We start from the raw sequence: 26,054 nt of genomic DNA on the forward strand, positions 1-26,054 counted from the left end.
ACAGGACAAAATTTTAGTGGAAATACAGAGACACAATTATGACCAAAAGCATTTTTTCCATTAGGTTTTCATTTACTGATTCCTCCTGCTGTGTCAACTCATATTTATTTACCCCCCCCCCCCCCTCCCCGAATCATTTCTATTGCTAGCTGCAAATTAATACCAACATGAATTAAATTGTAACATCATCACACTTTACCATCTCTGAAAGCACTTAAATTACACATTAAAACAAAATGATTTATCAACTGTCAAGGCACCTGAGGCTCCATCTGTTGCTGCTAATCTGAAGTGAAAGAGCTAAAAGCAACTGCATTTTAGATTCCTGAAGATGTTTAATCGCTCTTGTCAAAAGCTCATTGCAGGTTTTTTTTTAAAAAAGTCCATTTTTTCATGGAGAATTCACTTTTGATGGACAGCTTTTACTTTGCTATTTTCCTCCGGCTGTTTGACCTTTTGCCAAATGTTGCTCTGTTTTTGCTATCTCATTTTTGAAAGCACTTTATAGTTTTTTAAGGATTGTAGTTTCTAAGGAAGGCTTCTTTCATACATGTTCTTTATTCAGAAGCCGTACCACAGATAAATTATGTTTCAAATGGGCTTTAATGCCTAGCACAGTGGGACCTCTACTTACGAACGTCTCTACATGCGTATTTTTCAGGTTACGAAGCGTCTCAACGGGAAAATATTTCCTCTTGTTACAAAGGAAATTTCAGGTTACGAAGGTCAAAATTATGCTACCGCTGCTACTCGCAGCTCGCGGAGTTTAGTGAACGCAAACTTGCTTGTAGCTGCTCTGCCACTGGCTATCGCCTAGCATCTTCCTGTAATCCCATTGGCTAGGAGGGACGACAATATGTACAAGTTTGTGTGTATCCCAGCGTCGTCTTCGTTCAACTTTTATTTATTGTGGGTGTTCATATGTTTGTCCATTAGATGGCGGTGTTACCACAAGTGTTAACGTTCGTTGCTAGTAATGACGGCTAATGTAAGATTAGCCTGTAATAAAGTCCATTTTGTTCCTGGAGAAGCCTTGCACTGAATTCCTACATTTATTGTGCGGTAATCTAATTGTAACATGTATTTGTTACATATTTTGATGCATTTTTATGATTTATAAAAAAAAAAATGTCCGAATATTTGGGGGCTTGGAACGGATTAGGGCATTTGCATGGAAATTTTTTCAGGTTACGAAACAACTTCTGGAACGAATTAAATTCGTAAGTAGAGGTCACAGTATATCTGCTTTCTCTGTGATTTTGAAAACCTTTATTTTCATATGAATTGCTTTGTAGTGATTGAGATCTGTACCTGTTGCTGAAATGTGTGGGTTCAGCTTCTGGTCTGCAATTCAAGTGAGCCTGCAGGAGTGATCTTTTGTTACATTATGATATAGAAATAGTAGCATTTGACAGCGATCAAATTGATCATCACTGCATGAAGGCTGAGTTTAACATTTGTAAATATGTCAAATATGCAGTGCTGCACTTTTGAGCGGCAATATGATTGATAAAAACATTTAAATTCACAATAATTACTAGGTTTGAAAAAGAATATACAGTATTTATAGAGCCAAATGATGTGTGATACAGACTAATGAATCCATTGATTGAGTCCAGATAAGCTGTGGAAGAAACTATGGTTGAACATTCAAGACTTTTTTCAGCATGAGACACTTTGAGATTCTCTTACAAATACAACCCTGTTGCAGTATGATGAGGATTGAGTTTACATATCTCAGCAAATATCGACCATGCACAGTTCAGAGAATGAATCTGACACGATTCGAGACTAAGAAATGGAAAAAAGTTTGGTACAAAGGAATGTGTGGGTGGAGGAGAAATAATGGGTGAGCAAACAGAAGTTGCAATGTGGCAGATGAACATCTTTAGTCCAGCTTTGCCCCACTGCTGTCTTGTAAACATTATGAATAATAGACCAATTCACCTTGATCTTTTGCTGGCTGTTTCTGGCAATCTCACACATGCACAGTCTCAATGGGGAAAATCTGCTTGTTAGCTGTAGCATTAGCAGGCCTCCCATGCTGTTTATCACAAGCCTAGCTGCAATTAGAGACACATCCTGATGAGACCAAAGGAGGAAGCATTAGACTGCACCTATGTGTGTTTGTGTGTGTATGTATTCATACCTGCACTTTGCGTAGGTGTGTGTTATATGTGTAACAGAGATCAGGCAAGGCAAAATAAGTGCACAGAAGAGATTTAGTTGCCCTCTGTAGTATATAAATGTGGTGCATCATATATATATATATAACAGTCACTAAATTATAATTAGGAAAACAAACTATAAATTATACCAAAAGTAGCTACATATATGATTAATCTTATCAAAACACACAAACGAATCTGGTTTGCAATAAAAGTGAAAAAGGAAAAAAACAAAAACTCAAGCATTCTTTAAATTCCTAATTGCTCCTTTTTCCCAGGCAACCCTCTGTACAGATTTTTAATTATGATTTGGCATCTGTTATTTATGAGATGAAATGGTTGTTGCTGATCAAGGCTCCTTTGGATGGTGGCAGAGATGGTGGAAGATTCACTCAATCCAGAGAGGGAGACGGGGGGGGGGATGATCAAACTCATTTTCATTCACACCATGGTCAGCTCCATGCTGACACACAGACCCATATCGGAAGCAGAGCCTTTTTTGCACGCTTCAAAATTTGCACTTCAAAGTCAAAAGGCACACATTTCAAATTCAAAATATCTGTTTGGCTAGTTTATCCGTTGATGTGATAATTTATTGCTGGCCCACCAACAGCAGAGGCTGCACCGTGAAAAATGTCCTGAAATAAAAACACCTGTTTAGCAATATGATGTGGCTTGGAATGCTGGTTGTTTAATGACATTCATTCCCATGCTGTTCCCTGTCTCATACCTGAAATTTGGTGTGTTTCATGTGTATTTATACTACAAACTCATTCCTGTTGCTGCATGTCAAATAAGCATATAGGCAACTTTAACTGATGAAGCAGTATAGCAAATATATGGATGACTCACATTTGGAGGGTGAGAAATTGATTTGGCATGTTTCAACAAAACTGACCTCAACATACAATCGAGCTGCAAATATTTTTAATATACAGACAGGCTTTCATCAACATGAAAAAAATCCCACAGTAAACAAGCCACGTTAAAAATTACAATGTGACAGGAATGTAGAGACGAAAAAGGAGGGCTGCATGCCTTAAAATGACAAGAGCAATCTATCAAAATGAGGACGTTCAGTTTGGTATCGGGAGCGTTTGTCAGAGCCCGATTCCACTTTATCGCGAAATGTATTAATTGGGTGCAATACTGCCCCCTAACCGCGGCATGGAGCCTTGCGTCCGGCGCGTCTGATTTACACACGGACTCCGCAAGAGGACGCGCTCGTGTCACAGCTTCTCCCTCTCTCCCCTACCTTCTCTTTCTTTCTTTCTCTCTCTCTCTCTCTCTTTCTGTAACAAGGGATGCCAGAGTCTAACCACAGCTCTCCTCTCATTCATGCTGAGAGCTTTTCTCCGGCGCGCACAGAATTGCAGAGCTGAGCTTTGGACCTGCTGCTTCCGTCGCTGCTGCCGTCGTGTGAGAAACCCACCAGGAATGGAAATGTGTTCTCTCCCACTCTGACATCTTAAAAAAAACAAACAAACAAAAACAAACAACACGCCAAGCGCGACGAATGCGACAGATGTTGGGATCAGTAAGTACAGGCAAACTTTTCGAGGTTGTCCATCATGTTTTCCTCCTCATTGAAGCTTGTTTTTGAGGTTCCCCCGTTAAGACAACGCGATCCTCTCTTTATGTCAGTCGCTTACGTCTGTCTCTTTACTTTGGTTTTTGGCACACATGGACCCTTCTCTGGCGGGCGTGATCCTTCTTTCTGCCCTTTCGTATTTTCGCGATCAATCGTGTTACATATCTTTGAACCAGTCGCCCGCAGCCACAGCAGCACTGGAGGCGCAGAATAACATCTTTATAACTTTACATCTATTCTTTTTCTGGCGATGACGATGTGGAAGTCGGATTGTCGTTAATGGCAAAGAATACAGGTAGTTTAGATATGAAGTATTTGTGAACGCGCTGTTACCCTGTGACATTTACTGGGGTGTTTCTAGCGTCCACATCGTGCTCATTTGCAACTTGTCAGATGGACTATTGCAAGGACGGTGTCGCCATGGCACAGTGATGCCGTTACACTGCGTCTTCGGAGCGCATCGGGGAGGACCGCTGTAATTGTGCATGTGTCGCTGCTGTCGCTTGTTGTGAGTGTCGTTCAGTTCATTTTTATTTATTTTCAAGTTCATATGATGCCGTTGTTCTAATGTTTTCTTAAAATTCTAGAGTAAACTTGAAAGGAACGTACCAACTTTGCATATGCAGATTAACACACCTGTGCATGAAAGTGACGCAGTGTTGTGCCTTGAGGTCCTGGACCTATTTTGTATCAACAACAAAAAAGTAGTTGTATAGGACTTTTCTCTGTCGAAGTGATGCTTATGGTTTCCTTTAAAAAATGTATGGAAGCGGTGTAAGTTTGTTAATGTGTGTATGCGCAGTTAATGCGTGCGTCACACTCATTCTCCCACACATAAACACCCACATTTTGGAATCACATCAACATGCTCTGACAGTTTTGTGTCACCTTATGAATTTTTGACTTTGAAGCTACTTGTGTGGTTGCCAAGCTATGAAAAGACCCCCCCCCCCTTCGCCACACACACACACACACACTTTTAGGTATATGTTTGGAAATACATATATATCTATATATCTTTGGGTCTGCGTGTGCATGTGTGTGAATCCTCTCCTTTTTGTGCTCCTTTATTATCTCTCCCCGGGGTGAACTTATGTGTGAGAGCGTGATGGAGATTTGAAGAGATATATTGAAGGAAATATTTCACTCATGCTGTCTTAAGTGCACACATGTGTGTTGGTGAGTGTGCAGGCAGAAAGAGCATGCGGGCGTATGAGTTGATAACACAGAAACCTTGAACATCACCTGCCTTTTGAGGCTGATGTTGTGCAAGTCTAGTTTATATCTATAGCCCAGAAATTCCATTAACGTTTGTCTTGAAAGCTTTGAAATATTTACAGCAGACAATATCCTTTTCCCTTAATGAACACGGGCAAAAAACACAAACTTTTTACAGAAAAAAAAAGTAGAACAGCGACGTGATAACTGTAGAACGTATCAGACATGTATGCGTGTAACACTGCACGTGAACCCACTTTAACCAATTACCCAGTTTATTTTTGGAGGCTTTTATTATTCATTTGCTCTCAGAGGAAATTGTAGATTAGTGTCTCACTGTGTGTATTATTATATGATGACTGCAGCCAAAGCTAAGTTATTTAAGGGACTGATGGCATACTCAATCTGACACCAGTTCATATTTTTCTTTGGGACGCCAATCTCCACTGGCACGCGTTATACCTAGTTTGTTCTGCTGTGCAGTTTCTGTAGGTACTGCATGCCAGTTCATATTTGCATTACATTTTTTGGATGCTTATAATATTAAGTAGCATATGATTAACTTGATTACTAAGTTAAGAGGAACGCATGCAATATCTAGGCAGGCTATTTTTCAAGATCATGACTATACATATTATATAATTTGGATATTATTTAAGATTACCTACCATTGCAAATTATGTACAGTATATGTGGTACTGTCGAATTCATGTGTGTGTGTGTGTGTGTGTGTGTGTGGTGGTGGGGGGGGGGGGGGTGTTGTATGAGAGCTTCAGTTTCGCTCTCCAACTGAGCTGAGGTCTATACACATTTGATGCTGCGTTCTGCAGTCCATCTACATTTAGCAGGTCCATAACTTTAACAGCTGTAATAAATAAAGGAATGGGGAAGACAGCAAGGAGATGAATGCTCCCAGACACACCCAGGGGAAGGTGTGTCAGCGTGCCATGTGGGATGTAATAGAAAAGTGACGGTGCACCTAGATAGTCTTATAAATCAAAAATCCAACATAATCCCCCTCTTTCCATACTAAGGCCCCATTTATGCAACAATGGTTTCAAGATAAAATGCAATGGTTTCTTGTGTTTTGTTCTCTTTTAACTTGAGGATGGAGTTAAAGGATGTCTTAAACACACATTTGTGAATACGGCCTCCAGAGTTGATCCTTCTGAAATGCCAGAGCCAGATGGAGTTTTCAGGGGCAACACTGGCGTCACACTCTTCTTTGTGCATGTGCATTTCACGTTTATTCTAATTGCCCTGCATGTGTTGTGCTTGTGCACCTGAGTCTACTCAATTTGTTGAATTCCCTTTGGCAACATCTTTGGCACCGTATCTGCAATCAGCAAAGACTCCACTGTCATGTAAACCCAACAAATTAAACAAATAACCTAACAAATAACAAAACCTCCGCTGATGAAAATAAGAGCATTTACATCAGTGTCGTCTCTGTTATTTTTTATCCACATGAAAAAGCGTTTGGAATTCAACATATTTGGAATGACACAAACTTCTGCTGCTACATCCCACATCAGCTGAAAGGATGGTGATGTGAGGGTGGTTTCAGACTATGTGAATGAGAGGCACGATGAACAAAAGGCCAAGTTATAGTCCAATGGAAGTATAAATGGATTTATGATAAATTGGTTTAACAGTTACTCTACTGAAGGTTACGTTGCCTTATTTTGGATTTTAAAAAGCCCCTGCGCCTGGCGGAGGGCTTTTAAACTGCCAGCATCATTTGAATGCAGCTCTTGCCGTGAAGGTCCAAGGTAGCAAAAATATGGCCGGCAGGTTAAAATTGTTTCTTTTGTTCGAGGAGGACGTCTTTTAACAATGCACATCATGTAACAGGCTCAGGTTAGAAAGAGTTGGTTATGAAAATCTGTTCGGTTGCAAACATTTGCTTTCCTAAATTCTAAAATATAATACCAAACATTAAAAAAGCATAAAGTACATACCGTATTTTCACGACCATAAGGGGCACTGTAATAAAAGGTGCAGTCTCAGTTATAGGTGCTATATCTGTATTTAAAACATACATAAGGCGCACCGTATTATTAGGCGCATGCTAAAACCCTAACCCTAAAAAATGACAACGGAAGTAAAACAGTGAGTTTCGACACATTTATTGAACAAAATATTCATTCTTCCGTAACGAAACCATGAACGTTTTCATCTTCTGTATCTGAATTAAACAGCTGCACTATTTCAACGTCCAACATCCCAAATTCCTCCTCTTAATCATCTGAATCAGACCCACCGACCGGTTCATCCATGTTGGTGATGTGGCAGGGCGCGGTTATCTTGTTGCGGCAGGAGGTGCGGAAGATGGCCGCCCTCTCCTGGTTAGGGAAGATGGCCGCCCTCTCCTGGTTAGGGTTAGGGAAGATGGCCGCCCTCTCCGGGTAATCCGCGGGCAGCCGCTGCGCAACAGTTGTCCTTTCGCGTATGGAGAGATGCCGCCGCCTCATAAAGCGAAAACACCAGGACGGACCTCCTTGGAAGTGCTCAATGTCCATTTCTTCAGCAATCGCTTTGGCCTTTTGGCGAAAGGTGACAGTAGAGACGCCCCTTCCAGTTGCTCGCTGTTCCACAACCCACTGTTCCACTCGGTCTTCCAGCTCGGGCCACCTTGCTTTGTTCCCGCGGAAACTCAGCTTCGTCTTCCTCACTTTCGTTCACTTTCTTGTTTTCTCCACTTTCTGACCATGGACTCATTCACATTAAAATGTCTTGCAGCTTCTCGATTGCCATTTTCAGCCGCATATTCGATGGCCTGCAGTTTAAAGTAAGCCTCATTCATACACGTGTCGCTTGACCGGCGCCATTTTAAGGGATCCTTACGCGTAGGTGTGCCGCTAATTGATTGGCGGAGCGTTTACCGTAGTGCACCTACCAAAGGCGCACAGCAGATTTTGAAACTCAGTCCACACACAAGTCGCACCATAATATAAGGCGCACCGTCGATTTTTGAGAAAATCTCAATGTTTTAGGTGCGCCTTATAGTCGTGAAAATACGGTACATAAAACAGATCAAATTTGATAAAAATAAAAAACAAATATCACATGAATAAACAAAATTAAAACGGGTGCCACATCAATAAAATACCAATGAGCAAAGGTGAGTTTTTAAGTGGGATTTAAAAACATCTATAGAATAAAGTTATCTAATGTGCAATGGTACGTTAGAGTTTAACGGTAAAGTTTTCCAGAGCTGGGAGAGCGACCACGGCAAAGGCTCTGTCCTCTTTGGACTTCAGTCTCGATAAAGTCAGGGTCAGCTGATTACAAGATCTTAATGCTCTGATTGCCTCTGGCTTCATGATTCTGTGTCTCTGAATGAGAGAAATTTTAAGTGGGTGAGTGCTGCAGTCATTTAATTTCCTGTTGTGAGCAAAAATACTTTAACTGTAGTTTTGTCAGCAATTAAAAGAATTTCACAATCCAATTTTCTTCTGCTGCTGCAGACCCTGGAGCTTCTGTTTGTTGTCTCAAATGGCCAATTTCCTCCCCTTTATGTTCTGCGCCGTTTGACAGTTGAGGCAGCAAAATAACGGGGCCCTGTGCGTAACCTTAAGTGTAGCTGAGCGTGGCCATAGTTTTCTGAACTTGCCTGTGCCTTCTATGCCTCCATAACGTTAGTCCAATCAACATGTCCTCAGATTTTTTTTACAGTCACTGGGACATCCTCCCTCCTCTCCTTGTGTATATTTAGTGCTGAGCCAAGGTCAGTGTTTGAGAGCTTGGATCCTGTTTTCTTTCCATACATGGCTCTCAGATGCAGATCTCTCTCTTTTTTTATACACTAGACTTTAGGACATTGTTTATAATGGGGACAAAAAAAGGGAAGGTAAAGAGCATATGGACAAAGCTGTGATGAAACCTAAAGAGTTTGTCCTAAATCTTGCTGCAACATGATAGGATTTAATTTTTTAAATGCATCACCGATATGAGAGTGACAGATTTACAATGATTCAACAGTGTGATTGTAATATCAGAGAGTTTTCCTTCATCCAGAAGTCCTCTGGTATGCAAGTGTGTATGAATTTCTGTGGTGGGACACTCATTTGATGATGAGCAGAATATGTAGTGTAGCAAAATGACAGGAAAAAAAGCTAAAAAGGAGTTTGGATTATTTGCAATACCCCCCCACTAGATAAAACTGTCCAACATCTGTTTCTTTGTGGATTTAGTCTCTTACAGCTGTCTGGGAAATGTGCTTCAGTGTCACTCTGTAAAAGTGTTAATGTCAGTGCATCACTGAGTGCTGGCGTAAATGCAGATTGGAGTTTTACACTCTAAAGTTGTTTTTGTGTCACAAACAGAAATCGTCTAAAATGTCATAGCAAGGTTTCATCATTGTTGCAGCACCTTAGGCAGCTGGTGGAGAAAAGGTTAAAAAATGTTGAACGAGTGGGGTGATAATACAGACATGTTTGAGTTTTATCAAGTAAGAAAAAAAAATCATATCCAATATCCAATGACACCACCGAGTGCCCTGGTCTGGCTGCATCCGAGGTAGCAGGCTGGTGAGCCAGGCAATGCTCGTGATTCAATGAGGTTACACAAGCGGTGACACTGCTGGAGGAATGCCGGAAGGAAATAAAGCTGCATCATGCTTAACCCTGCAGACAGGGTTACAAAACCAGAACAGCACTCCAGGGTGTGGAAAGACTGATAATAAAGAGTGCGTTTAAAACTGGCCTTCTCGCAGTTGCATAAATAGGATATTTATTTTGTTTTTAATATCCAAATATGGTCTGATAAGTCTTTCAGACTTAAATCGTCGCAAATTAAAATGATTGCTTATTCTCACAGGGCATTTCCCAAGTCTTTACAAGATAAATTTGCTGTACGATTGCTGAGGAGCTAATGGACAGTCAATGCATACATGCCGAGTCAGTTGGGACAATGACACTTTCCTGTGCTCTGACACACGCATGCACAGAGGAGCTTAGTTCATTTTGCTAAGTGCTTGGTCCAATACAGGACAGCCGTGCCCCTACAACAGGCAGCAGGGGGTTTTTTTTCCATTGAGATTTTGGGAGAAATCGTATCATTGTCAGATGTTTGATGCTGCTATTTATTAGCTTGTGTCAAAATGAATGCAGCTTTCTGTTTTTGATCAAGGACATATCAACTTGCTTTAATTTTCTCCATCCTTACACAATAAGTTTTAATAAAAAGCATCCCAAAACAAACTTGTTCAACAAATTCATCTTGTAAATAAGAGTGCATTCAAGCCCTGAACCCATTGAGAGAAACTTACTTTTTCCTTGTAGGTACAGAGAAATGTTTTGCCCAGTCTGAGAAATGCACTTTTGTTTAGCTCAGATCGGTTTTCCTACAATGCAATGCTGCCTTTCCAGCTCTGCTTCCCTGCCTGTGTTTCTGGATGGGATTCTGCCAGCTTTAAATTCCCCTGTGTTTTGTCCGAAAGAAGGATACATCTGATAAGGAAGAGAAACAGTATAATGTTGACAGTAAATGCTTCCTCACCCCATAGCAAAGTAAACTACAGGGTCAAAACATGTTGAAATCCATTTAAAGCACCATGAGGTTTCCTCTTTGAAAGTATTGGAGCTCCGGCTGGTGAAATTGGCCCGAATATCGCTACCTTTATAGAGTGGTGATGCATGGGAAACAATTTAAAGGCAATACAGGCAGACAATTTAGCTTTTAACAGACGCGGGGGGTTGCAAATTGACCCAAACTGAAGAGAAAGTGTTGAGTTCAGTAAAAGCAGCGGTGACACAACGGTGCAGGAAGCTTTTGTCTAGTGAGATGAATTTACTCAATAACCTCTGCCTAATGGGGCTGTCTATTATTTACTGGTTTTGTGCCATCACAGCTCCTCTTACTTCACAGCTTAGGTATTGTCTGCTATTTGTGCATCATTTCTTTCCCCTTCACTCAAACATTGCCCTTGAAAATATGCATGGTTTCCAAACTCTGCATGCTATATAAAATTAGAAATAGTTATTGTTATGGCTTTTCATGGTTGAAGGAGGGGTCTGTCATCATGAGAGTAACAAAAGCTTTTTTTTTCCAACAGTAAGAAGAAAAAACAATTCATACATTTTTTTTGGTCAGCTGGAAGAGCTTTTCTTTTTCTTGTATAAATGCAGCAATACAGCTACGGCAGAGTTTTATTAACTAGGACTTTCTTGTTCTTGTGGTTGAACCAGTTCAGCGTGGGTCTTTTCACAGCCTTGACTTACTTGGTGTCGAACATGAGCCCACGTTCTTCTGCCAAGACAAATGCTCACTACAAGCATCATAATGCTGTTAAAACAGCAGTTACAGATTCAACCTACTTGGTCTGATTCCGTCTTCCTTTCAGTCTCTTTGTCTATTTTTGTTTCTCGAACTGAAGCGTTCAACGGTCTAATTCTTTTCTCTGTCTGGCTTGTTGATTTTTGAGATCTTGGCAGACTGACAGGACAAGGTTTTGCTGTGGGAATCTCTTTTTTCTCTAATGAGACATGGAGCCATTTACTGCACACACACACACACACTGTTGCAGAGCAGTGTGTGTGTCTTCCGCAATTTTTACAGATGCGGTTTTGTGAGATTGGTTGGTTGAAATAATAAGTGCAACTGTTAGTCAGCACTTTCTTTTAAAACTATTGATTTTTGTTTTTTTAAGCACTGTGTGTGCAGATCTTCATGCCTGGACTCTCCCAGTGCTGTTTCAAATTATTTGCCTTGGTACAACTGAGGAAACGGAACAGTTTTGTTGGCTGTTGGGCAGTGTTTCATTTTCCTTTTGTGAGCTTTGTGGATACATTTTTGGGGTCAGTAATACATCCTATCACTTTGCCACAAGTAACCATATATTAAAAAAAGAAATTGCATGTAAAATGAATGTAAACATTCAATTAAAGTGAATACTTGATAGGTGAGATGGATGACTGAGGTTTAGAAAGGGCAACAACAGCCCAAGCAGCAGGACCAGAAACAGGCAGCAAGGAAAATAGACACAGCTGGGGAGCAGGTGGCGGTGCTGGAGTGGAGCCAGTCCATCACCCTTTAAGGATCGCTGTCTTAACAGCACCCTGTGTTTCACAGAAAACCAGAGGTGAGCTGGGCAGAACATCTGAAGTGTTTGTATTTGTCTTCAGATGTTTTGGGACCACAGGAACGGAAATATTCGTCTGACAGTAGCATTCCTAACAGCATGGAAATTGTACCCCTCCTCCAATAAAATAGGTTGTTATGTTTAATTATATGATATTTAGATATATCTGTAAATCAGTGTTTTAAGATAGCAGACCTCAGCGCGTGCTCTCCACCAGGTATTCATGCAGACATCTGTGTTAGCGTACAGACAGGCCGACTGGACCACTCCTGTCCTGGGGATTTTATTTAAGGCTATAGGGAGAATAAAAAAGCATGTCAGATTGTGAATTGACCATAAAGCTCTGTCATTCTGCGGGGATTAGAAGGGGTTAAACTGCAGGGCATAATAAAGACTGGCATTTTTTCTGGGACACACTTACGTTGTCCTATGTGTGTGCCTCTGAACTTCTAAGTGTGTATCTGTGTGCATGTTTGTATTCCTCAAAATGTTGTGTGTGTGTCTGTGTGTGTCTGACCTATAACTACCAAGGGGCAGCCAGGTAGTTCCTGAGCTGAGCAGCAGGGGATTACTGATGGTGGGTTTTTTCCCTCTGCATCCTGATGCTTGGAGTCAGGAGGGAAAAAAAATAGCACAGAGAGAAACACAGACCGAAGCCAGTGTGTGCGCTTGTGTGTATGTGGGAGAGCTGGAGGAGACAGATTGAGGAATCGCTGCTCGCAGTGCCGTTTAAGAGTGACTTAGTGGCTGTTTCAGTCGTAACATACTGCAGGAGTGCAGCGCAAAGCCTCTGTTAGTCATCAGACCTCCACACGCGGTGACACTTTATGTTACTCCAGAAAACAGAATGAGCTCCCTGTTGCCATAAATAAAAGGCTTTATTCATCCCATGGATGCACCACAGAAGTTGTTACTAAATTTTCTCGGCTACTAATGACTGAATTCGAATGCACAGAAAAAGAAAATAGCACGAAGAATTGAAACTAAAGCTGGAAAATGAATTGGGGCACACGCTATGCTATGCATTACAGTTTTGTCTACATTTGTTTTTGTCTTATCCTCACTCTTTTCAGCACATGATTGTGGACCGTAATAATAGATGTTGACTCCTCATTCAGCCTTCCCTCCAGTGTTCCTTACGTTAAATGCCCTCAGCGTTAACATCATACATTTGTTAGCAATTTCTTATATCACTTAATTACTCCAGTTGTTTTGACGCCTCCCTATCATACAAAAAACAATATTGCTGTCATTGGGGTTTGCAAAATCAGGTCATACTGCAAACAATTAAAGTGCTTGGGTAACTTCACTTGAATGAAATGCATGCCATAGGTTGTTTTGCCCTTATTTTTTAAGAAACACTACCCCCACTTTGACATCCCTCCAGTTTTGCGTGACCCTTCTGGGGTTCTGGAAATGATTACCATCTGTCAGACAGAACAATCAGATAAAGCATCTACATTGGTTTCTGAGGGACCTGGGTTGGGGTAAAGGTTGCATTCTCTCCTCTGATTAAATCCACTCTTCACACTGTTACAGTATAAACCATTGCAGCTGTGAGAGTGGATGTAGGCCAAAACAAAGGTTTCATCATGTCACTTTGCAGTAATTGTTTCAAGAGGCTGCATGGATGATGTCATACTGAATCATCGTACATTTAATTGTACATCATTGTTTGAATGAAGCTAGTATTCCACACCGTAGAATCATTTGTCTTCATGATAGAGCCTCGACAAAAAGCAGAACCAGAACTTTGGAATTTTGTTTTGTGTGCAGCTGTCGTATTAAAAACCCTCTGCCAATGTGAATCAGGCTGAGCCATGCTGGGCTAAGCTTGAAGATGACTCTTGGAGTCACTGATTTTTTCTTTTTCCAGTGTCCTGGTTCAGTATTTCTGGCACTTAGCTTCACACTCAGATTCCCAGTGCATTCTTTCCAAATTCTGCAGCCTGGAAAGAGGCGACAGGGCCAAAGCTAAGGCTTTGCCGTGCACACACATACTCACACATCTCCTCAAATCGCAGTGTGTGAGATTGACTTTAAAATCAAAGTTTATTTGAAATGCCTGGAAAAATATCAGTGCCATCTTCTGCTTTTCCCCTTGGGTTTGTATTCTCAAAAAGTAGCTGGTGACATTTAAGGCTAATTGTTGTATTCATTTGTTGATTTGGCTCAATCTTTCTGGCTGCTGATTTCTTGTTTACATGAAAGACTCTTTCTCTCACAGTCACACAGAGAATGGGATTAACACTGAAATGTGATGAGCATATCAAGGCTCTCCCAACATCTGGTTGTCTAAGCAAGTCAGAGGTCCTGCAGGAAGACAAATGGGGCCCCTGCACAGCCAGATTAGCAGATTTTTATCAATGTAACTTCAGCTTCCTTGGCTTCACTCTTCACAAAAACAAATACTGGTACATGTAATTAATGTGCACCGCACAAGAATTATTCTCGCGTTTCACAGGATCACACTGTTTTAAAAAGAGACCTTTGAAAAAGTGAAAAAAAAGTTTTATTTTTTGGACTTTTTAGACTTGAAAAGGTCATGTCTTACTGTTGATGTTTGCTTCTGCCACTGTCTATATGCTCACTGCCTCAATAGCTTTTTCTTTAAGATAAGATCAGTAATATTTAGCTAGACTGTAGACCGTATAAATAGAGCTGCTAATTTCTATCATGCATTTATATATGCAGCATGTACAGTATATGTGGCATTCAGAGGTTTAAATAATTGATGGATTGAAGCATAGATGGTACAACACATGTGTTAACTATCCACTTCCAGAAGCTACAAAGAAACACAAACTGATCATCATTGCTCCAAATAAGGTTTCTTATGATCTGATGTTTTTATTTCTCAACACTGGCATCAGCATTTAGTGTTTTATTAATGGAATCTTTAATGGAATTTTACTCCTTGGACTCTCAGTTGGTGCATTTAGTGGTGAAAGATTTGCAAAAGACACACCTGTACACAAACAGGCAAACATATTCATGTCTCTTTGAGGAGATTAAGTTAACAGTCATCTATGATAACTGGAGGCTGGCAAACATATTATTTTCATTTGACCTTAATTTTACGGCTGTAATTTGAAATTGGAAAATGTCCCATCAGTTGTCAATCACTTGGCTTAATTGAGTTGCTTTCTGACATTCATTGCATTTTAACCATAGCAAATTTATATATATATATATATATATATAATGTGTGTGTGTATGCACAAGTGTGTCAAATGCTCAACAAAATCAGATCAGTCACATGGGTTTTTGTGTTGTCGGTTAATGTAGATTAATGTTCGATTAATTCATTGGTATATTTTCTTTTGTTTGGGCAAAAAAAAGATTCACAACAGAATATGATATACCTACACTTAACACACATTTTATTTAACCTAAAATAAATTGAGGAATAAGTAAATAATCTGTCATTTTAGGATCCAGCTTTTCAAACCTTTGTAAAGCCTGTGTCTTGATGATTTTAATCAGTATGCAGATTTTTTTTGTGTTCCGTTTGGCAGTTGTTTCAGTCAATATGTCAGAGGTAGACTTACTATTAATGTGTGTGTCTGTAAATGGAGAAGGGTTCCACTGTTCAATGACCACGTATTTCCGCTCTGATGCTTTAGGCAAGTCCATCTCTGCTCTCATATGTGATGCACTTCATGTTCAAGCATTTGGACTGCATCTTAATTTGGACTAAGTGAACTGCATCACAAATTATTGTAAAGAAGAGCACTAATAGGACCGAACTGTCTAAATGTTTTGCGAACTTTTGTTATTTTTTGGATGTGTAGAGATGAAACAGAATAGCCAGCTGGGTATCTGGTGTGCTTTGAGAAATCTGTTATGATCTCATTGATTGGTGTCATACAGGATGAGGTCACCACTGAAGACGCACAACAGTTGCCAGATGTAACAGCATGTGACTTTATGTGCATCACAGAAACCAAATCTGAAAAAATAAGACATTTATTTGACATGCCAGAATGATTTGTAGCTTAATAACCAATTGAACTGCAGTAGTTGTCTTGTTCCTGTGTTCTCTAGGGCTTGTGTTTCCCAGGGTTACGAGCAGACAACATGTTTACAGTCTTGTGGAGCATTCACAAAGAGATTCTTCCTCCAGTCTCTGTCCTTCTTATTCCAGACAGACCTGTCACTGCTCCCACGCCCTCTCTGACCCGGTCCAGATATGGGGGTATGCCCCCTCTACATGCCTGAAGGAAAAACAGTTTGACAGCAACATCAGGAGCTCTTCAGCTGTAACATAGTCCGGACTAGATATTTATTCAGCAGAAGCAAGTCTTCAGCTTTGGATGGATGATAATATCACAGACACTGATAGTTCTCTCTGGGACTGCATTTTCATTAGATGAGCACAACCTGGGAAGAGGTTGTTGTTGTCTTTTTCCTTTCTTTTCTTCCTCCTATTTTAATTAAAAATAAAATAGTAGAATGGTTGATACTAAAGCTCTGTTTACCATTGTTGTTGTGTTTATGAACCTGATTTCTAAAAAAGGCCGAGCCGATGCAAGTTCCTCAGCACCCCCCCCCCCCCCCCCCCACCCCCACCCACCCAGAACCGAAAACACAAGGGGCTAATTATTTATGAACTGCTATGAACTGCATGCGTGCCAAAAACAACACAAGCAGCTGCAATATTGCTTTAGGGTTAACAAGACAAAATCATCAATGTCTAACACACCATTAGAAGAAATGCAGCTGTCAGCTCACATTTGAGTCCATACATAAACACATACCAGGCGAGAGTGTGGTCATTCTGGGTTACCATGAGCTATGACACCACAATTAGATGTGGGAAATGAGCAATAGTGGTTGCATAAATGGTGGAGTTATTTTTGTCATTGTTGTTCTGTCTTTCATGTAGAAACACGTGTGCAATATCATATCCGTACATTTGGGTTTGTGCCAAGTCAAGGTTTTCATTCATCTGGCTAATGAACCACATCAGTGTCTGTCATTTTACTGGCTGTCCTGGGAGCAAAACACTATGGGGATATGTGTCACTCCTTCTAGGGAAGTTCTTTTGCTTTTCCGAAGAGAGGTTAATGGTCAGGTTTAGGTGCAGCGTAGAAGCCAGGCAGCTGGTTGAGGTAACCCCAGCAGATGTGATACCAGGTCTCAGGCTGTTTTCAATGTTCAGCTCTGTGCCATTTGGTTCTACCTGGGAGAAATTGTTTTATTTTAGCGGATTATACCTTATGTGTTGTGCTTAATGCCCATGAGACAGTGGCTCCACTGGAATGCTGTCAGCTCCCAGACCTGATAATCAGAACCAGATTCTGCAACCCTGGAGCATGTGCAATCACAATACAGCCAACGTCTGGAAAATTCACTCCTTTTTTTCCCCCCTGTGTGTGACCCAGTGTCAGAAATGCAGATCCAAATTTGATTAGCCGTGCGGTAGATTTTTCTCTGCGTTTTTATGGCACTGCACCTCAAACGCAGACAAATTAGACTCCAGACCCAAGTGTGATTAGATTTGGTTGCAGGGATCTCAGAGGGAAGAAAGGTCTGTTGTTGATTTAATGTCAAATGGGGCTGAAGTGAACTGTCTGTTAAAAAAAGAGCATAGTTTGAAATCTCTAGCTCATAGTGAGATGAAATGGAAACATTTGTAAAAGAACAAAATTACATGTGCAGCAATGCAGAAACCCCATTACTGCCCCCAGAGTAACACTTATTATTGCAGGAGGTAGATTTAATATACTCTCTGATCATAAAGAGACACAACAACACACTTTAAAGTTCATCCACGCCTGTTGTAAGGAAAGGATATCTTTCATTTCATTTCAGTTTGCTTTTAATATAGGTATTTACTTAAGGGAGACATTTAGCTGTCCATCTTTATATGTGAAGACACTTTATTCACACATATTCAAAATAGTCAGGAGAGTTTACCCAGGCAAAATCAGAGGTAACTGGGAGGGACGAAAATGCTGAAATTTGGGCTATTGGTCATGTTAAATTACACCATAAATCCTAAAATACTAATTGACCCAGTCAACAATTGTTCATCATAGCAGCCAATTTGTACAGAGGTTTTTTTTTTTTTGTTACTGTGCAAAGTGGGAAAGAATGCGTCATTAGATGAGATTACTCACCATGATTTATTTTTCATCCTGCATTAATAAGCCTGACCACATCCCTTGAGGAGTTGTCATCTTTGATTATGCCGGAAAGCCCAGTGAGAGCCTTTACTAAATAAGTGCTAGTGCTAATGGAACAAAATGTATTCACACTGGCGAAAAGTCTAATCAAAATGACACACTGGGAATAGTTCAGATCAAGAGCTACTTGGTCTCATCAAGAAAGGCAGTGAAAGAGATTTGGTTATTACTTGCAGTAGTAGAAGTGCTTTTTCCTACCTGGACCTATTATGTTGTTGGTCCGAGCTGAGCTTAAGTGCAGTATTGATAATCACCTGACTTGGAAGAAGTTTTTCCTCTATTTTCCTTGAATACAAATGAAGCATTTTACATAAGTGGACAAAACAAGCAATTTCCAGACACCAACCTGGGTTCAGTCTGGACAATAGTGCTGCATAAATGAGATGATTTACTAGTGTGACCCTGGTGGGCAGGGGGAGAGAAGGTTGGATTTAATAGAAACAAGAAAGAGAGAGAGGGGTTAAACGCTATGGATTTAGACGAGCTCCTGCTCCATCTGATCTGAACCACTGTGTGCACTTTAATAAGCACTTTCATTTATATTAAAGATGCAAATGTAGCCTTTACAAAGAGATTGATATGCATAGAGGAAACTCTGCGAATGTGTGTGTATGTCTTTGTGTGACTTTATCAGGGTTCTTTGTTCATTAGCCCAGTGTAATTGTGTTAGCAGTGTTGTATGCAGGATAGGAAGAAAATATCAGTGTGTAAAGGTCACATCAGAGGAGAGATGACATACAGATAGACGTGTGCATATGTGCACACACGCACGCATGCACGCACGCACACACACACACACACCCGTCTCAATCTTAGATGCACATGAACATCGTTTTTGGCTGTGTGCTTGGATGCTAACTCCTACCTTGTGCTATGTGTATGTCCTTATATGATTGTGTGTGAAGGTCTGTGTAGGCATGTGAGGGTCTGATTCAAGTGCCAGTATTTAATCAGCTATGGTATCACTCCTCTGTAAGCTTCAGCATCTACATTGTAGTCAGCAGAAAGAGCAGGTACATTACCTACTTCACGGTCCTCGGGTGTGCATGCGTGCAGAATGTGGACTGGATCGTATGAGTGGCTGTTTGTTCCTGTAAGCAAAGCTGTTGCAGATAGATCAATATTACTCTTCTCAGGAAGGTTGTTTTACAAATTGGGGAATGGATAGTATTTCTAGTTGTGACTAAATGTTAAAATATCTTAAGAGGTGCCACCTTGTTAACGTTTGGACTGCGAACATGGAAACATTCAGTTTTCAAAACAAGCTGCAAAAGCATATTTAACTGCTGGAGATGTACATCACATTTTTTATCCATACTTCAAAACCTCTGTCTCCAGTCATCTAAATAAATTAAATAATTATATAATAATCAAGATAGAGCTTTATTGCCAGCTCCACTCAGTCTCATGCAGAGCAGATGCTGGCAAATCAGTGTTTATATCTTCACCTTCCTAATGGCAGCCTCAGTTTATAGCCAGCATTACATCACTGCAGTGGCTATAAAACCAGTTTTATTGCAGGTCGAGCATAAAGTCTCACAGCAAAAAAACATGGTAGTATTCCTCTTGCCTCTAGATATAAAATGGCAATCTGCACTTAGTTTCCCATCTGTCTCCCCACAGAAATATCAGCAGCAATGCAGTAGCAGAGAACTCTGTCTTCTGGTTTGTCCTTGTCACTATTGTCCTCCAATTTTGGGGTGTTCTCTCCTATACATGTACAGCCAAACATACTGTTTATGGAAAACAAAAATCTGCAGAGGCTCCTTTTTTGTTTTCTTTCCCTCCCTCACTCCATCCCTAATATCCATAATTGCTCCCTCCAAAATAGCTGTTCTGCGGTCGGGAGCCTGTTGTGATTATACACGCCAAATTCTTTGATAAAGAACAGTGTTTCAAGACCTATTCAACACTTACACTGCTTCTAAATGATTTTAGCTGCAGGGACCCCACTTTGGAGACTATGGTTGATTGCATGGCAATGATCCAACTGGAGTATTAATTCTCTGATAAAACATTTGTTAGTTCAGACAGATACCTTTCCCTGTATACCATAGCACTGTTTCTTGCAATAAAAATACTTTCTTGACAAGTTCTCTGATGTTACGTTCCTAGGTGGAATAGGAAAGACTCATTCCAAGAAAACACAATAGGAAACTATGACTTATATTGTGTCTCTGGTGTTGAAAAGTTGTATCTCTGATTTCAGTGTGTTTGTGACCTTGTTAATTAGACCAAATGGTCTTTGACAGGTGCTATTACATGCCACGGCCAAAATAGGCAACCAGCTCAGGTCAGGTTTTCTGTCTCCTTCCTTATCAGTAAAAGTTTGAGGCACATCTGAAACTTATGATGAGCTCTTCCTTTTTCCCTTAATTTATACCTCGGAATTATTCCACTCTTGACATCTAACTTTGTGCTGTGTAATCAACCAATTTAATTCTAAAATTAATTTGCCATCAGCAGGATGGTCCCCCTACATGAGCCCGGTCCTGCTCAAGGTTTCTTCCTGTTAAAGGGGAGTTTTTCCTTGCCACTCTTGCTTGTTGGGGGTCAGGCGCTGGGATTCTGGAAAGCGCCTAGAGACAATTTTGATTGTAACAGATGCTATATGAATAATGATTGATTGATTGCAGCATGCACGAGTAATAATAGCACAACACAGCCACAGCACAGAAATGAGTGTTGGGATCCGTTAATGTCAGTTGTTTAAATTTAAGAAAAAATTGAATGATAATCAAAATGAAACAAAACTTAGATATATTCCATGCAAATGGGTTGCTAACCTTTTTTATCAAAATATCTTTAACAGGAGAAATAGAATCAGAATTTTCACCCTTTACCTTTTTGTTCACAAGACACCAGGATACAGTCAAACAACGTGTACATTCATATATAACTGTGATGTAATTTACAAATAGTTGGAGAATCTTGTGACAGAGGACAGTGTATACTTATATAATAGACACAGTAGCTATTGTGATTGCTGCACATAAAAGGGAAAGACAAAAAAAAGCCAAATAATTTTGAGCGGGATGCATGGCACATGAACTAATCAGCTCTTTCTATTTTGCTGATTCATTAGAGCTGCAAGCTCAATATTTACTCTCAATCTTGTAGAACCAAGTTAACGCAAGCTGGAAATAAATAAATAATCATTGGCAAAACACTCAAGTTAATCACAATTAGCATAAACATCTTTAATCTGCATCATAAACGTAGTGGAAGAACTGGGCTTCAGCATCCCCTATTGTGTGCAAAAACATGCAGCAGCTGTCAGTTTCATTTCATTTTTGTTTGAAGCATCCCTAAATTCCTCCACTCTGGAGAGCTTGGAAGACAGAAGAGGTGAGCTGAGTTAGTGACTCAGTCAAATTAAGGCTGTGGCATGTGGTTCTGTTCCATGTAGAATTTTTTCCAGTATTCCAGTACTCTGTATTAGTGAGTGATGACTGAGCTGCACCTGTCAGCTGAGACAGAAAAGGGAGTGCATGTTGGTGTTTCTGAGTGCAGATCTTAGTAGCAGTGTCTTAGAACAAAGCGGCTGAAGGGCGAAGCTTCTGGAGCAGTTCTTCAGACTGTACAATGCTGTAAAACACTTAAAACCTATTTGAGCAGGTGAAAATTGCCTAAGCATTATGCAAGACTGTTCTCTGTTGACAAAACCATATGTAAGCCAGATTTGATTTAATTTTAAGTTCCTTCAATTAAATAATATCTTGATATAAAGCAATGCAGTGTAAAGGAAAAGTCGTGCATATCAGAAAAGGTTGAAATATTTAATGTATTACTTATAAGTAGTAGCTAGTGGCCTGTTTGGCCATTGGCTGACATGCTGTATTTATCCTGAGGCATAGAAAGTATATTACATTTAGATCTGTTTATTGATTGTTCTATTTGATCTAGTTCCACTCCTCATCCTTTACTTACTTATCTCATCTTTGGCAAGCTGGACAGCACTGATGAACTTGCAGAGGAATTCCTGACCTCCTGTTTCACATTGATAGGGTGACCTAAGAAGTGCTTCAGTAAAACGAAACTCCTTTCAGCGTGTGAAAACTAATGTTTTTAATTATTTTTAAAATTAATCATGCAGTTTAATGGATTATTTTATACAGCCCTACTATTAACTACTACAGTCATTATTCTCAATATTACACAATTGAAAAGACAATTAGAAATCTTCTCATGTCACAATTAACAGTTGCCTTCGGAGATGGTTATCAAGGTATCTCATAATAGGCATCCTCACATTAATTTGATGTTTTAAGGTACAATTAAAGATGGGCCAACTGATGCAATAAATGCTCCTATCAGTGTGTTTGTTGTAGGAAAAATGCTGAGATTCTGATGACAACGATGTTAAACTAGAAATATCTGCTGCTTGCATTTCGTCTAGCACAGGTAACTGCTGATCAAGTGTAAGCCTCATAGGCTTGAGTTTGTCAAAGGAAACTGATGCCAGGTTGATTGTTGACTCAATAAAAACAGTTTTTTCCCCCTTGTGTTGAAATGCTTTAACTTTTAAAACCCACATTGCAGTACAAAAGTGAAGTACTGATGCTGCTATGATCTGTTTTACCAGTGGTTTCCCAGTGTAGTAATCCAATCTTCAAAATTTTGTTCCATCTTGTTGATATAGTCTTCAATACAAATAAACAGAGTTAACACAGCACTTGCTGAAATAATTCACATTTGCAATGGTTAAAATTATACAGTGTTAAAGTAAATGTTTAGTAATTATTAGACTAATTCCAAATGGTCAGTGTGGACCCTGGTTGTCAATTAGAGCTAATATATATATATATATATATACATATAGGCCCTGAGCACCAGAGCAACAGAGGCCAGGGTCTACTGTACCAGACAAGACTCCAGGTGTAGGCTGTGTGGAATATAGTTCAGCAACTTGATCCAAAACCTATTAACTAAGCACTTCAACATAAATGTGATCAGGATAAAGCAATTCAATCAAAAAGCATTTCTTCTCTACATGTCAGTATCAGGCTTGACATCTCCATTTTTACTATTCAGACATCAGAAAAGGTGAAGCGACAATGCTGCAGAAATAATCACTTTAAAATGTCACTCAGTATAATATGTGTCTGTTTTAGCATATACGGCCTATTTTCTTCTGTCAATCAGTTGGACAAGTACATAGGCCATGCATCTGTTTAATGTCAGCTATTTCTGTGTGTGTTAATGCTGTGAAGTCACTGTGATACTATGTAAAACTGTATGTGTCTTAGATGGTTACAAAAGATGTTTTTGTCCTGGTGAGACAGACAACAGCATCGTCATCTGGGACACTGTAATCATGGCTCGGCTACAGATGAAAGACACTATTGACAAGAAACTGAGGGAGAGGAATGCAATGAAAGGGAAGGAGAAACAGAGGCAGAGAAGAAAAGTTCACTGTTAAGCGAGTTTTTGCATTGTGCTCTACATTTAGACCTTCAAAGAACAAATTCATGACAATAAAACTTAACTGTGCAAAGTTACTTTACTACAATGCTAATATGTCACTATTGACCACGATGATGTACAGTGAGAAGATGCAAAAAAAATCACTTTATTTAATCTACATTGTCTGAATTCAAATTTGACCCATTTTTGATGGATTTCTTAAAATGAAAAATATAAGTGATTGAATTTACATCTGCTTTTTCCTTTTGTTTTTAGGGATGGTGGTGGACGAGGCTGAGGACCAGGGAATGAGGTTATAAAATAACGGGAGAAAGAAGGAAACAGTGCAGAGGAAACCCAAGTGCTCTAAGACACTCCAGTTATATCATCAGACCTCGTGGGTCCTATAAGGCACTGACTGATCCGAAAGGATTGTGTAGCAAGAAAACACCCTGTCACACTTGCTCCGCCTTCACTACCATGGCTTTATACCATATCCCAGTCTGCATTATTGCCCTTCTCCTCCTCTTCATCTCCATGGCCTCCACTTCTTTGCCCCCCACCTCCTCCTCTTCCCTCCTCTTCTTCTCTCCCCCAGAAGGTGGCCTCACACATTTGGTGGTCAACAACAAAACAGGCGAAGTCTACCTTGGTGCTGTGAACTGGATCTATAAGCTCTCGAGTAACCTCACCAAGCTACGCAGCCACGTCACTGGTCCCGTTACTGACAATCCCCGTTGTTACCCTCCACCTGGTGTTCAGTCCTGCCCCCATGAATTGGTGCAGACCTCTAATGTCAATAAACTTTTGCTACTTGATGCTGCCCACAATCGCTTAATTGCCTGTGGAAGTACCTCCCAGGGAATATGCCAGTTCCTGCGTCTAGATGATTTGTTCAAGCTTGGCGAGCCCCACCACCGTAAGGAGCATTATCTATCCAGTGTTGCTGAAGCAGGGACCATGTCTGGTGTTGTGATCTCCCCAGATGTTTTTGGTGGTGGTGGAAAACTTTTTGTTGGTACCCCCATCGACGGGAAATCTGAATACTTTCCAACATTGTCCAGCCGCAAGTTGATGTCCAATGAGGAAAATGCTGACATGTTCAGCTTTGTCTATCAGGATGAATTTGTTTCCTCACAGCTTAAAATTCCCTCTGACACACTTTCCAAGTTCCCGGCATTTGATATCTACTACATATATGGCTTCAACAGCGAGCAATTTGTGTATTATCTTACTTTACAGCTTGATACCCAACTTACATCACCAGATGCGAGCAGTGAGCAGTTTTTCACATCTAAGATCGTCCGCCTTTGTGTTGATGATCCCAAGTTTTACTCCTACGTTGAGTTTCCAATTGGCTGCACCAAAGATGGAGTGGAGTATCGTTTGGTTCAGGATGCTTATTTGGCTCGACCAGGAATTCGTTTGGCACGCTCACTCGGTATTCAAGAGCATGAAGAGGTTCTGTTCACTGTATTTGCACAAGGTCAAAAGAACAGAGCCAAGCCACCCAAGGAGTCAGCATTGTGTCTGTTTACAATGAAACGGATAAAGGAGAAGATAAAAGAGAGGATACAGTCATGCTACAGAGGAGAGGGGAAACTGTCCCTGCCCTGGCTGCTAAATAAGGAGCTGGCCTGCATCAATTCAGTGAGTATTTCAGACTATAATGTACCTAAACTGTGATGTTCTCTACTGGTTAGCGAACAAAAAACATGAAAAGCATGCAAAGATTATACAATCCAACATTTATCCTTGAAGGATTTTAAATTCTGATACATGTGGACTATATTGTATAAGACCCACATCCCTTTTTTTTTAAATTTGAAAAAAGTGGTAGTTTTTTTTTGTGGAGAAGTAAAGAAGTTTGTTTGATATTTAAATTAGCCTTTGGACATAGGGAAGACATTTCTCAAATTTAGATTCAAATGGTTTGAATAATGGCTATATACTCTGAAAGAACAGAAAAATAAGTGGATCCTCCCACTGCAACAAACTTCTCGCGTACTTTTCATAATTTTGGCATTACAATGTTTTGCAGCAGATGCCTTCCTCTGTTTGGGCTACCCTATTTTACTAATTATTACTTATTTGCACGTCTTTTATGTGTTTTACAAGATGTGTTATTCATTTTTTTGGAATTCATTAATCCCCTTGGCCAAAATCCATAGCTGTACAACCTCGCACCAGTTGAAAATCTGAAAAGACAACATTTCAACATCTTAAACCCTAAAGTCCCTGGCTCAGCATGCACATTTCTCAACAAATTCCTGTGGAATATGTATTGATCATAAGTGAATTTATTACACAGCACTAAACATTTATAATGACTGTCAAAGACAATGGCAGCCTGACAGGTCACCAAAATGTATAGCTGCTGTGGTCAAAAATCCTTT

The 26,054-nt window shown here is 40.1% G+C and overlaps 1 protein-coding gene across 5 annotated transcripts in view; it reads left to right on the forward strand.

The window, feature by feature from the left end:
* The first annotated feature begins 3,454 nt into the window (after positions 1-3,454).
* Positions 3,455-26,054, forward strand: part of LOC130530404 (plexin-A1-like) — a 162,742-nt gene continuing 140,142 nt past the window's right edge. For 3 of the 5 annotated variants that reach the window (XM_057041541.1, XM_057041543.1, XM_057041544.1), the window contains exons 1-2: positions 3,455-3,705; positions 23,935-25,308. In XM_057041541.1, coding sequence (XP_056897521.1) covers positions 24,139-25,308 — 1,170 coding nt within the window. In that variant the 5' untranslated portion in view covers positions 3,455-3,705; positions 23,935-24,138. Of the gene's footprint in view, positions 3,706-3,768; positions 4,055-23,934; positions 25,309-26,054 lie in introns of those variants that run through there. The other 2 variants (XM_057041546.1, XM_057041545.1) reach the window with 2 other exon arrangements.

The sequence above is a fragment of the Takifugu flavidus genome, chromosome 8 (genome assembly GCF_003711565.1).
Source record: "Takifugu flavidus isolate HTHZ2018 chromosome 8, ASM371156v2, whole genome shotgun sequence".
In the NCBI taxonomy this organism is placed as follows: Eukaryota; Metazoa; Chordata; class Actinopteri; order Tetraodontiformes; family Tetraodontidae; genus Takifugu; species Takifugu flavidus.